Source organism: Fukomys damarensis, unplaced genomic scaffold (genome assembly GCF_012274545.1).
Source record: "Fukomys damarensis isolate Sample0158 unplaced genomic scaffold, DMR_v1.0_HiC HiC_scaffold_23, whole genome shotgun sequence".
Classification (NCBI taxonomy): domain Eukaryota; kingdom Metazoa; phylum Chordata; class Mammalia; order Rodentia; family Bathyergidae; genus Fukomys; species Fukomys damarensis.
In genome coordinates this window covers 1,689,387-1,703,366 of record NW_022900935.1, presented here as the reverse complement: position 1 = coordinate 1,703,366, position 13,980 = coordinate 1,689,387, and the positions used below count along the sequence as shown (strand labels likewise).

General features: G+C 55.8%; 1 protein-coding gene across 1 annotated transcript; it reads left to right on the top strand.

The window, feature by feature from the left end:
- Positions 1-3,380: 3,380 nt before the first annotated feature.
- On the top strand, positions 3,381-13,417 carry Cplane2 (ciliogenesis and planar polarity effector 2). Its single transcript, XM_019206097.2, has 5 exons — positions 3,381-3,507; positions 6,763-6,915; positions 7,071-7,195; positions 7,482-7,618; positions 7,813-13,417. The coding sequence occupies exons 1-5, from the start codon at positions 3,399-3,401 to the stop codon at positions 8,060-8,062; spliced, it is 774 nt and encodes a 257-aa protein (XP_019061642.2). The 5' UTR covers positions 3,381-3,398; the 3' UTR covers positions 8,063-13,417.
- Positions 13,418-13,980: the final 563 nt, after the last annotated feature.

Genomic DNA, 13,980 nt, shown 5'->3' with positions numbered 1-13,980 from the left:
GACCGGACGGAGTGGGGCAGGAGGTGTCCGGCTGGCCCTTCTCCTTGCATTCAACAGCAGCGTGGCCTGTAGGCCCTGCTGGTCGCCAGGCACTGTCCCTGTCCCTGCCCTGTGGACTTCGCCTGTGAGCATGGGTAGGGGAAAGGGACAGACGAGTGTGTGGACGGCTAAACAAGGCCGCCCCGGAGGGTGATGTGGAGGAATGTGGCGGTGTGTCGTAGGTTCGCTCATCTAAGAGGCCCTTTCTGTGGTGGCAGCGTGGCGGCTGAGACTTGTAAAGAAGCCAGCTCTAAGCCAGGCACAGTGGTGCACGCCTATAGTCCCAGCACTCTAGGAGACTGAGGCAGGACGATCAAAGTTCAAGCCCAGCCCGGGCAATTTAGTGACTTAGCAAGACCCTGTCTCAAAATAATAGAAAATATGAGGGCTGGGGATGAAGCTCAGTGCAAAGGTTCTGTGTTCAATCCCCACTACCAGGAAGAAAAAATTTTAAAAACCCAGTTTTGGGAAGATTTGGGAGGCAGAGTGATCCCTGCAGAGGGGGCTGCAGAAACAAAGGCCCTGCGGTGGGCCTGCACTTGATGAGTTCGAGGAAAGGAAAAGCCTACAGGGCTGGAGCACTGGAGTGAGGGGCTCCCCGCAGGCCATGGGAGGGAGGGTCATTCCAGGGGCGGTGGGAAACCAGAGGAGGGTGTTAGGCCTTGGGCCCCGTCAGCTTCCCCTCAGGACCCTCGGGCAGGGCAGCCAGGCCTCACTGGGACCTGTCCTCATCCTGCCCACCAAGCCTCTGTGTGTGCCCCAGGCCTCTGGTCCACCCCAGGCTGTGTCTGCGTCCCTGCTGAGGACTGCGTTCAAGGCTGTGTTGGAAGCGCAGAATAAACCCTTGTGGGGTGACACCAGGCTAACCTGAGCAGGCTGGCCGGAGGGCCACAGGGAGATGGTCCACCCAGCTTGCCTGAGGACAGATGCTGAGCCCAGGAGCCTAACCCTTCGCTGCAGGACTGCAGATTCACTGGCTCCTGTTGCACAAAATTGTCAGGATGCATTAGTGAGAGGCCCGGGTAGATTTATTAGAAAGAGATTTTAGAACACATTCAAAGGAATAGAGTGCAGGCCTTCAAGAGAGAGGCACATTATTTTCTGGACTGGGGAATATTTATTCTCCTGAGAGATAGAAACCCTGGTAAGAAGTGGCCCACCCCCCAGGAGGGTACTGGCCCATTTTACAGGTGTGGACCCAGCTAGGTTGTGTTTTCTTTTTAAGAAACAAGCATTCTTTGGATTTTTCTCAACCTGCTCCTTTTATATTAAGTTCAGGCTCCTGCTTTAGTTTGTTTGTTTTGTTTTTTTTGAGACAGAGTCTCACTATGTAGTTGAGACTGACCTGGAACTCACTATGTAGCCCAGGCTGGTCTTGAACTCACAGCGATCCTCCTGCCTCAGCCTCCCAAGTGCTGGGATTACAGGCATGAGCCACCATGCCCGGCTTTTACTTTTTTTTTTTTTTTTTTTTTTAACTTTTTAATTAAGCCAATTTAGACTTTCAATTTTCCTGAGGAATTTTGGGTGTGATAGGTCTGGGAAAAAAGCCTAAATTTAAGCAAGGGAATGCCGATATGGATCACCTGTTTAAAAGTTTTGTTTTTGTTTTTTTGGGTTTTTTGTCTTTGTTTTTGATACTGGGTATCGAACTCAGAACTTTGTGCTTGCAAGGCAGGCAGGCGCAGTGCCATTGAGCTAATTCCTGGGCCCTAAAAGTTCATTTTTAGTTATGGTTTCCTTGTTTCCTTTCTACCTGTTTTTTATTTCCTTAGCCCCAGCAGGACACACAACTTAGTGATCACGGGGCACAGGAAGGTGGAACCCATGAGACAGGGATGGTCCACAACTGTCCCTCCGAAATGTAGTTGCTGTCAGTCACTCCCAGGCCCCTGCAGATGGCGGGGTTCTCCTCCCCAGCAGCACCGGTTATCTGAGTGAGGTCCACAGGCCCTGGGAATGTGGAAGCCCTAACCCCAGGCAGAAGGTATTTGGAGATGGGTCCTTTAAGGATGTAATTAAAGTTAAATGAGGTCATGGCTTCAGGGTCCTAATCCAGTAGGACTGGCGTCCTTAGAAGAGAAAGAGGCACCGGGAGAGTGGATGCAGAGAGCAGGCCCCTGAGGCGGGCAGAGTGACAAGGCGCCTCGCCAGAAACGCACCGCCAGCACCTGATTTTGGATTTCCAGCCTCCAAAACTGCGGAAAGTGTATCTGTGCTGCTTAAGCCCCCAGTCTGCGGTTCTCTGTCACAGCAGCCCAAAGTGATTAATAGGCACCCTGAAGGTAGGTAGAAAGGAAACAAAGAAAATCAAGATTTTAAAATTGTGCTTTTATTTATTTATTCATTTATTTATTTTTGCTACCGGAGATCGAATTCGGAAACTTTCACTTGCAAAGCAGGCAGTGGAACCACTGAGCTAAATTCCTGGCCTTTAAAAATTGTACTTTTAAGAAAAACTGCAAGCTAGTCATTGGTACATGCCTGTAATCCCAATATTTGGGAGGCTGAGGCAGAAGGATCACAAATTTGAGGCCAGCCTGGGCAAAATGTGCAAGACTGTCAAAAAACAAAACATGTAGTTCAGGGAAATAGGACCCCTGGGTTCTATCCCCATACAATAATATCAGTAACAATAATTCAACTTGAGCGTTGCTAGGGCCCAGACACTGCTGTAAAGAATCCTACCGTATAACATACATGGCATTTTACGTCCACGTCAAAGACGAGGAAACAGGCGCAGCAGGCGTGGAACATTTCTGGAGAGGGAGGCGATTCGGTCGAGTTTGAGAGGAAAGACTGGAGCGAGGACGGGCGTGGTAAAGAGGCCCGAGACCCAGATGGGACGGTCTGGCCCCTGTCCCTGTGCTGCGCTAACACCGCGAGGACCCCTGCGTCTCCATGGCGACGGCCTCTGCACATGCGCCTCGGCTCCCTGCGGGCTGGCGGCGCTTACCGAAGCCGACTCGGGCTGGGCGGAAGACGGTTCCGAGCCGGGCCAGGCGCGGGCCGTTAAAGGGACCGTCTCCACCGCAGCTGGTTCCACCGGCACTGCTGACTGCGAAGGCTGCGTAGACCTGGGAGTCTGGATGTGGGAGGCAGAGGAGAGGCAGGTCTCTGTGATCCCCCACACACTAGACGTGGTAAGGGGCGGATCCTTTGGGGAAGAGTTGTGCAAACCCCTCTCCCGGGACGGCGGGATGACTGCGCCCGGGAGACAGGGGAGGAGGGGAGTTGGCCTTCCGGGTGGGGGGCTGGGGCTGCGCGGAAGAGTGAGGGGCGGTCAGGTAGGGTCACCGTCCGGCTTGGGATGCTCACGCCCCCCAGCTCTGCTCTCCGACCTGTGGGCGTACTCAGCCATGGCCCGGCCAGCGCCCGGCTCCGTGATTGTCCCAGACTGGCACGAGACGGCCGAGGGCAAGGAGTACTTGGCCTGCATCCTGCGCAAGAACCGCCGGCGGGTGTTCGGTAAGTGTCCCCTTCCCCAGTTTGTAACTTGTCGCTCCCTGGGGAAGACCGTGTCACCTGGGCTCCGGAGGACGCAGAGAAGCAAAGCAGAGGACCTGCTCCTGTGTGCGCCGTGGCCGTAGGGACTCCCGGAAGCCCCATCCCCGGGCCCCACCCCCAGTCCTCCCGGAGCTGATTCCGTCAGCAGACCCAGCAACACGGATCTGCCGAAACCCTGCCAGCAACCGCTGTCACCAGAGATGCAGGCGATTGAGCTCCCACTTGGTGGTGGGCCCTCTGCTGGGCACTGGACCCCGTGGGCTCCCATTTCACTTCTCAGCAACACGTGTCGGGGTCGCGCCCTAGTAAGGAGAGAGCAGCCTCTTCCATCCCTGCCGTCCCAGATGCAGCGCGAGGCTGTTGGCCCAGGGGCCTGGCATCAGCTGCCAGAGCCCCGCCATGGGTAAAAGATACAAAACTGGCAGGCTTAAGACCTGTGAGTGAGAGAGCAGCCCGTTCCAGGATGTTCAGGTCCTTGGCCTGTAGGCCTGTCTTTATCTTGACAGTTTTTGTTTGTTTCCTTATTTATTTATTTGGGACCAGGAATTGAATTCCAGTCCTTGAGCTCTCGAGGCAGGCAGCAGAACCACTGAGCAAAATCCCCAGTCCTCCTTTTGTATTAGCTATATGTTTGCAATACATAATAATTAACATTCGTCCCAGGTGTGCTAGTTGTAGGCTAAAAACACCCACAAAGGTCTCAATGCATTGATCCTGTAGGGGTTATTTGTAGTAATTGAAAATAATTTTATTTCCGTTTCTCTGTTAAAGAAGGAAGCCATAGCACAGAGATGCATCCCTGTAATGGCAGCTCAGGAAGCTGACGCAGGACGGTCACAGGTCTGAGGCTAGTCTCAGCCACTTAGTGAGACTCTGTCTCAAATTAAAATGTCCAAGGGGATGGGGCGTGACGTGGTGGTGTGTGCCTGCAGTTCTACCACTGGGGAGGCTTAGGCAAAAGAATCACCCCAAGTTGGAGGCCAGCCTAGGCTACACAGTGAACTACATAGGGAGACCCTGTCTCAATAAAACGGCAGGGAGGAGTTGGATGTGACTCAGTGGAGAGAATTGTGAAGAACCATACTCTTGTATGTGGAAAATCTAGAACATTATCACAGTGAAATTAAAAATCATCTTATGCATCAAATTTTTTAAAAGATTGGGTGAAGCTGGGTGTGGTGGCACACACCTGTAGTCCCAGCACTTGGGAGGCTGAGGCAGAAGGATTGCCCAAGTTCAAGGCCAGCCTAGCCTACATAGTAAGTTCAAAGGCAGCCTGAACTGCATAGTGAGACCCTGTCTCAAAAAAGAAACAAAACAAAACAAAAAAGATTGGGTGTTATTTGGAGTGGTTTAAGGTCCCACTCAGAAGGGCCCACTGTTCTAGGCAGACTCCTCACCTAAGGTCCTATTAAAATGCGGACTCTGATCCCATGGGTCTGGGCTGCTGAGGTTCACACTTCTAACAAGGTCCTAGGACACCAGTGCTGATGGCCCATGGATCATGTTGTGAGTAACAGAGGACTGAGGATTTAAAATTGTTTTATTTTATTATTGTTATCATTTTGTTGTTTGCTTATTTGCTTTTTGAGACAGGGTCTCACTATGTAGTTCAGGCTGGCTTTGAACTTACTACATACATTCACTATGTAGCCCTGGCTAGCCTCAAACTCGTGGTGATCCTCCTGCCTCAGCCTTCCAAGTGCTGGGATTACAGGCGTGTACCACTGTCCCTGGCTCTTAATAGTTCTTTTTTGAAGAAATTTATATACATCAAAAGACAGAAATATCAACTGTGTTACATTGACAAATGGATCCATCTATAACTTATACCTCCGTCGCAACATAGAATATATTATCTCTGCACAAGTTTGCCACCAGACCCTGCTGAGACTAAATATCCTAGAACTGCGATCCCCTGAGATTTTGGATCCAAACTCAGTGTTTCTACACAAAACATGGGAGTTTTTCAGTTCCTTTGTATCTCAGGAACCTTACATTGGTGCCTTTTGCATGTATGGGAGTTAGGCTGGAGTCTTTTATTACTAAGGATAGCTAGCAGACTAGGGTTTCTAAATAATTTACTTTTTAATTTACTTATTTATTTGTGTGTGTGTGTGGTACTGGGAATCGAACTCGGGCCCTTGTGCTTGCTAAGTTGATCAGGCTGGCCTCAAACTTGTGACCCTCCTGCCACAGTCTCCCAGAGTGCTGGCATAACAGGCATGCACCACTGTGCCTGGCTAAGTGTTGACTCTTAGTGTGTTTGTTACGCGATCAGCTGTGTTGAGCGGAAGAGATGAGAGAAGGTAGAACCAGGATTGGGAATTTCCATATGCAGAGCTCACAACCCTTCTTATCTGCGTCGCAATTTGGAGCAGCCAGAATTTAGAGGGATGGCAGTGGTCATTTGAACTTGTTTCCAGTACTAGAGATCAAACCCAGAACGCTGTGCGCGCTAGCAAGCACTTTACCACTGAGCTACATCGCCTGGCCTTGTAAGTCTTACTTTGAGACAGGGTCTTGCTAAGTCGTCCTGGCTGGCCTTGAACTTGGGATCCTACTTCTGCCTGTGGAGTACCTGGGGTAACGGTCACCACCAAGCCCCAGCTGGGACTTTGAATTTTTGTAGTGTTATTCTGACCAGCAGGCAGGTACCTTGGGGACTGATAGCTGGGGGTGCCCACCTGAGTGTGTCATAGGGGCCCCCAAAAAGGTCCAAAGCAGCTGAAAAATAGGAGTAGGCTTAGTGTATTAACTGTGAGGACTTGGGTGGTGTGTGTCTCCCGGGCCTCTGGAATATGAGGGTGAGCACTGAGAAGCTGGGCCGGTGATTAGACCTGAGGAAGTGCTTCGCTGCTCCGCATAGTCATTTATTTATTTATTTTGGTACCAGGGATCGAACTCTGGTCCTTGGGCTTACGACGCAGGCGGCGGAACCTCTGAGCTACATCCCTGGCCCTTTGCCTATAATTTAGGGAGGCTGAGGCAGCAGGATTGCAATTTCAAGCCCAGCGTGGGCAATTTAGCAAAACCCCGTCTCAAAAGAATAAAAAGGAGTGGGGATGTAGATCAGTAGTAGAGCACTCCTGGATTCGATCCCCTGCACCAGAAATAGAAAAAAGCCCTAAGAGATGATGTCATCCATCCCAGGTGCACTGGGCAAGTTTAGGACAGACCCCCTGATGCCTGGCTCCTCCCTGCTCCTCCCTCAAGGGCTGCTAGAGCGGCCACTGCTGTCCCCACCTGTGGCCATCGACACTGCCAGCTACAAGATCTTCGTGTCCGGGAAGAGTGGTGTGGGCAAGACGGCGCTTGTAGCCAAGCTGGCCGGACTGGAGGTGCCTGCGGTACATCACGAGACCCCTGGTGAGTGAGTCCTGCCCAGCGCCGTCCTCAGGGGCCTCTGTGGGGTGAGGAAAGACCCTGGCTCTCACCACAGCAGCTGGGGTCTGTCCCTTCCCGGTCCTCTGACCCTACCCACTGCCACCTCTCATGCTGATGACTGACCCTGGTCTTCCCAGGCATCCAGACCACGGTGGTGTTCTGGCCGGTGAAACTTCAGGCCAGCAGCCGGGTGGTCATGTTCCGCTTTGAGTTCTGGGACTGCGGGGAGTCTGCGCTCAAAAAGTTCGACCACATGTTGCCGGTGAGCGGCCGACAGGCCCGGTCTGGGGCCCCTGGGAGCTTGCGTGGGTCCTGAGTAAGCTCAGGGTGGTGTCTTGGCGGTAGAACCCTGAGACATCCCTGGGACATCCAGAGGAAACTCCACCCTCAGACAGCCACTCCCTGCCCTGGGCCTCAGCTTTCCTATCTGTGTGAGAGAGATTGCTATTGATTCTCCTGCTGGGGTCCGTTCTGCCCCTCATCCTGCGGCTCATTAGAGGGTTTGTGGCCACATGGTCACTTGCTGAGACCTGCCTGTCTATCCCCAGGCTTGCAAGGAGAATGCTGACGCCTTCCTCCTCCTCTTCTCCTTCACTGACCGTGCCTCCTTTGAAGACCTGCCTGGGCAGCTGGCCCGAATTACAGGCGAGGCCCCTGGTGTGGTCAGGATAGTCATTGGCTCCAAGTATCCTCTGGGTGGCCCTGGGACATGAGAAGCCACCCTGACAAGCACGGAGCAGGAGGTCAGAGACCCTGTGGGTCCAGCCATGGGCTTTTTCATAAGGGGTGCTGCATGGCCACCGCAGCCCCTGGGTGTGCGGCCTGGGTGGTATGGGCAGCAGAGATGCCTGGCCAGGATCCTTAACAGGGCCCTTCCAGATTTGACCAGTACATGCACACGGACGTGCCTGAGCGGGACCTCACCGCCTTCCGGCAGGCCTGGGAGCTGCCCCTCCTGCGGGTGAAGAGTGTGCCGGGCCGGCGGCTGGCAGATGGGAGCACACTGGACAGCCGGGCTGGGTTGGCCGACGTTGCCCATGTGCTCAATGGCCTCGCTGAGCAGCTGTGGCACCAGGACCAGGTGGCGGCCGGCCTGCTTCCCACCCCTGCAGAGAAGAGCCCTGGCTGAGAGGTGGTGGCATCATGAGTGGGTACCTGTGGCTTCCACACCTAGCCCTCAGGTGACCCAGGACAGAGGCGATAGGACCTGGGGCCTGAACCAGGGCAAGAATACAGGTCCCACCCTGAGACCTAGTGGCCAAGGGTCCCCATTTCCTGAAGGAATATGTGGCAGGGAGGCGGGACACAGGGCTCCGGGACAGGACCCCAGAGTCCAGATGTTTCCCTGCCTCCCTGCCCTCCTCTTCTGCAGCACCCATGGCGGGTGATGGGGATCTCAGCAGCTCCCTGTATCTCAGGAAACTTCGACAAAGCTTTATGAATTGAGATGACACCATCCACTCTATCAGAAATGGCTGGGGACTTGGCTCAATGGTTCCACCCCCTGCCATGCAAGCCTGGTACCAAAAAAAAAAAAAAATCCACTCTATCAGATAAACCCTGGAATCCCAGTGGCCCAGCTCTATAGAAGTGTTTTTCTCTTGCTTAGGTCTCTCCTCAGGAGGAGCGAAAGTGGAAACCCGTTCAGAGTCCCCAGGATCTTCCCAGCTGACCCTGGGGCCCCAACATCCAATCTCAGACAGGGAGAGAGGGCACGTGGAAGGTCACTGGTCACTTTCTGTGGACCGGTCCTAGGCTGGGGTCCGTTTTGCCCACACCCTTTTGGCCAGCCCACTACTGGTCATGGAGAGCTGTGGTGGGGCCAGAAGGTGCCCTGCCATCTCCCTGTGTGCCCAGGAGGTGCACCCTCCTCGCCGGTGCTTCCCTTATCACGAGGTTGCCAGGCTGGGCCCTGCCACCCCAGGAGTTAGAAAGCACCAGGCACAGGGACAGAGTGGACATGGTGGGGATCGGCTGTGAGCCGGGCTGAGGCTGCTCTGTCCCTTGGGAGGCCCAAGAGGAGAGGAGCAGGCCCGGCCTTGTGTCACCCCTGGCTCCTTAGCCAGAGCCTGGGAAAGATCAGCTGAGTGGGGTGACAGGCGGCGTCCTGATGACACCCTGCACCCATGGGTGGAGCCCTGGCCTGAGTGTGACCCAGCTGGGAGGCCCCGGGACCCCCAGACCAGCTCATTGTGGAGCTGCCTCCTGAGAAGGCACTGCACAGGCCACACTCGGTGACATGCGCTGTTTCCTTTTGCCCCTGGCACTCAGGAGGCTCCTCACCCTTAGGACGCACCCCTATCCTGGCCCACAGTCTGAGCAGTGGCCTGCATGGCTGTGTACACTGCCCGCCCGTTCACCCTGGGCCCTGGTCTTGGCCCGAGGAGAGACGACTTTAGTAGTACCTCAGGACTCCAGCGAGGCCGAGCGTGGTCCCTGGCTGATCCCACACCCAAGAAGGAATATGCCTGGGGGGACCCTGAGACAGACCCACAGGCCAGCTGCCAGCCCTGGGTATCTGGGCAGTAGTGCATTGTGGGTAGGCCCAGTGAAGGGGAGGGGACTGGCTAGGAGCCCCAGGCTGCAGGTGCTTGTGTGTTGAGCACCAGCTTCCACATGCCCCCCCAGCATCTCTGGGCTTAATTTAGAGGACTGACCCAGACTCTCCCACTGCAAGGAAGCCCTGGGCAGCTGTGCTGTGCTCGGAGAATTGACCCCCTCACCCACCTTCAGCCAGAGCCAAGCGGTTCCTGAGGAAGAGCAAAGCAGGAGGGGACACTGGTGCTGGGTTTGCAGCCTGGCCACAACCCAGCCAGGGCTGTATTCTCAGGCCCCGCCCCAGGGCCATTTCTGTACTTAGCAGGCCACCCATTGGGCCGCTACCAAAGGGCCGGACTGGGAGCCAGCCAGGAGGGCAGAAATCTCTATTTGCCAAAGGCAGTGCCCTGTGGAGAGGACAGAAGATGTGGGCTCTGGGCACATTCAGGCTGACCCTGTGGGCCTGCTGTCAGTGGCCAGTTGAATGCCCTGCTCCTGCCACCCTAAGGTCTGCATTTTCATTCTGCACTGAGCCCCATAAATAATTTAGTCAGTCCTGGGCATTATGTCCAAGAAGGGTGTCTGGGCCACAGATGCAGCTCCTCTTCTCAGAGCCACCTCAGTACAGTGTCGAGGTCGCTGGGAGCTGAGCGTGGTGGCGCATGCCTGTAATCTCGGCTACTCAGGAGGCCGAGAGCAGAACGGCAGCATGGAGGCCAGCGGCTACTCAGTGAGACCCTGCCTCAGAATTTAAAAATAAAAGGTACTCAGTGGTACCTCTGGGTTAGATTCCCCAGTACTGAAAAAAAAGAAAAAAGAGAGCCACAAGGAGCTGAATGTGGTAGTGAGCTCTTATAACCTCACCTACTTGGGAGGCTGAGGGAGACAGGAGGACAGAATTCAAAGGCAGCCTGGAGAGCTTCACTGACTTAGTGAGACCCTGCCTCAAAAATAAAGGGACTGGGAAGGTAGCTTAGTGCAAAGACCCTGGGCTCAATCCTCAGTACCAGAAAAGAAAACAGCAAAACAGAAGTAAAAGCCATGACAGCTTTTCAGAGGCAAGCACCCTGGGGACTTAAGACTCCCCGGACAGAAGGGAGGGGTGGTGGTCACAGCCCAGACCCAGAGGGTGAGACCAGGACAGTGGTGGCCCTGGTACCTTCTCATGGCTCTGAGGGAGCTGGCGGGAGGGGGATGCTGTCTTCTGCTGGGTAGGAACGGGGTAAATGCAGCCCACCTCCTCCTCTGCCCTCCCCACATCTTGCAGGCCGGGATGCCGAAGCCCAGAGAGGGGCAGGCGTTTACCCAGGCTACAGAGCCCGGAAGCTGCTCTGATGCTCCTAGCCCATCTCCGTCATCCCCCACCTCCCCTAGTTCTGCCTCCAGGCCCTGCCCCTCACAGGCTCCTACCTGGCTCTCCTGCTCTTTCTGTACAGCCCAGGGCTGCGTGGTGCTGGTGACTCCCTCTTCCCTTGTGTCCCCAGCCTTCTGGAGCACACTGAGCTGACAGGGGAGCTCCTGCCCGCTCCGGGAGGAGCCTGGCCTGGGATGCTGGGGAGACCTGCAGGGGCTCCCGGGCTGGTGGGGGGCCTTGGGTGAGTCCTGGATGGGACGGGCACCCTGATCATGTCCTAGACCTTCCTGGGCAGCGCGGCGCCAGTGTTGCCCTCTCGCGCTGGGCCTGGACTAAGGGAGGGCGGTCTGTGGTAAAATGGGCAGGGGCTCAGGGTCCAGGGCAGTTTGGAGAGTGCAGAGGTGAGCCCGGGCTAGAGGGTGGGCCAGAGGGAGGAATGGGGCTCGGAGGGTGGAGAGGACAGAAGGAAGATGACAGCACTGAGTGAGCTGGGGCTGTCTCTGCCATGCCCATGTGCTCTTGTACGTGGACGTACAGTACGCTGTTTGCAGTACTTACATGTAAGGTGTTCACACCGTGCCAGGCACCAAGTCAAGGGCACCGTAAATGTTGGCAGCTGCCGTTGTCCTTGTTATGAGAGGCTGAGCACTGGTGAGAGAGGAAGGAGAAGGGCTCAGGCCCATCAGCAGGTGAAGCACTGCTCAGCCAGGGCTGGTGGCATGGGGCAGAGGGAGGAGCTGGCTGGAGAACACCCTGTAGCCCAGCCTGGGCCCCTCACGCTCACCTCTGTGCCTGCTGGGCAGAGAACAGGACCCAGACAATAAATGAGTTCGCACCCCACAGAGATTTACCTCCCAGACAACAGGAGCAATTTTTTCCACAACAGAGAAACCAAAACCCATGATACCCAGCTGGGTGTGGTGACGCTTGCCTGTGATCCCAGCACTCTGGGAGGCTGAGGTGATTTAGCAAGACCTGGTCTCAAAATTTTAAAAAAAGAAAAGAAATTTAAAGGGCTGGATATGTACCCCAGCATAAAGACCCACAACCACCCCAAAAGGGAAAAATCTGTGTGACTTAGGACAGACTCTTGCATGTCCCCGCTAACCTCAACTGAGGGGTGCCCCTGCCACGGGCCCTCCCTCAAATCCCTTCCCTCCCCAGGCACCCTGCGGCCTCCCTTGTCCCTTTGCCTTGGAGGAACCCAAATCCCTCTGCTCTGGAGCAGATCCCCTTCACTTTTGGCTTTAGAGCGACTAATGAACCCAGACCGCAGGCACCCGACAGGGAAGTGGGACAGATCTGTCCTGCGTGTCCCCGACCCCTTGCCTCTGCGGTGGCACAGACTGCTCACGCAGGAGAAGTGGAGCTGCCCGCGGGTAGCAGAGCGGCGGCAGCTCACAGAAGCTCTTCCAAAAGCGGCCCGGACAAGATCAGTTAGGTCTCGGTCAGGATCGTAGTGGAGGAGGTTGGGGGGGTCTGGACCCCCTGAGACCCTGGCCTCCCAGGAGTACAGCCAGGTGGAGCACAACTTCAGGTGAGGGAGGTTAGGCTTGGCGGGGTGAGCCCAGGGGTGGAAGCTTCCCAGATACCGGTGACTCTGTACCCCCAGGTCTAGCTCAGGCTGGACTCGGGACCTCGGTGAGGCTGCTGTGCCGGTGCACGCACAGATGTCTGCAGCATCCCGCAGGACTTAACACCTGCGCCTTCCCGGCCCAAACTGGACTGGCAGTGGGCGTGGCCTGCCAGGGAGGGGCGGGGCCAGCGGAGAGCCCAACATGTCACTCATCCCTTTGTCCCTTTTTGGCCAGCCTGAGAGGCTCCTCTAGCCGAACTTGCCTTAGGTCTCTGTCCCTGTCCCTTCTGAGCCTGGGATCCTGGCTGTGCCTCAGCCTTCCCCCGCCCTGATGCCCCGCTGTTCCATCTGCCTTAGATGCGCCTGTAATTGGAACGCACCCAGCCCAGGCTGAGCCTCGCGGCAGATGGGCGCCTGTCTCCCCAACCGTGGACTCTGGACTCCCGTGGTTGTATTAGGGTCCACGCTAGGCAGAGGGCTGGGCTCCCGACTCCTGCTCTGCTCAGATTCCTGGGCAGCGATCCCCACAATGCCTGCTTCAGTGAGCAGATGCAGCAAGTGGGGAAAGGGCTGCTTGGGGAGGGTCCAGCAGGGACCTCCAGGGCACAGAGGTGACACCAGCCCTTCTTCCTGGAAGGTGGCAGATCTCAGCCCCCACACTGCCTACCTGCTGGTTGAGGCAGCCTTCCCTAAACAAGGCACAGGTCCCAAGCCCAGTTATCAGACAGCAAGGCACCGCGGGGCAGGGGAGAGGATTCTGAGCCTTCCCTCAGTCCCTTTGAATTGCCTGGGTACCAGTTGCCTGACACAGATTCAGCCCTTGCCAGTTGCTCTGTCGCAGTGGACTTCCTGAGGTTGCTGGACTGTGTATCAGAGCTCTCTGGGGTGAAGGTGCCCACCTGCCTTGCCTGGCTAGGTGGAAGAGGGCTGGGAGCTGGGCTTGGGCACAGAGATGGGGGCTCCAGAGCTTTCTGTTACCCCTACAGGCTTCTACATGGTCTGGCTGCCCCTCGTCTTTGTCTCTTGCCTTGGTACCATGGGCACAACACACCAGCGGGAATGGCAGTGTGTAGGGCAGCTGCCTGGCTGAGGAGAGACCCTCCCAAGATGGGCACCGTCTGCCCAAAGAGATTCCTACCAGCAGTGGAGGCTTCCTCATGTGCCTACTCTGGGATACTTGTGTCAGTTGGAATATTCCTGAGGACTCTCCCATGGGCAAGGTGAGCCAAGGAACAGGACTAGGGAATGTTTAGGTGTTTGGGGTGCAGCCTGGGCCTGGCTGCTGGACGTGCAGTGCTAGCTATACCTTGTCGTATCCTCTCTCTCCCTCCCTGGCAGCTGGGAGTGACAACCCAGAGATGAGGTTCTTCAGCATCTTCATGTCTCTCCTTTGGGCCACAGCCTTCCTGGAGCACTAGAGGGGCAAAAGCACCTCCTTGGCCCTCTGCTGGGACTGCAGCGACTTGTGTGCTGGCATGGTGGCCAGCTCAGTCCTCTAGGCCCAGAACTACATTTCCCAGAGTTCTCAGAGGCCATAAAGCATTCTGGGAGGGCTCAGGCTTTGGAGACCACCATCCAG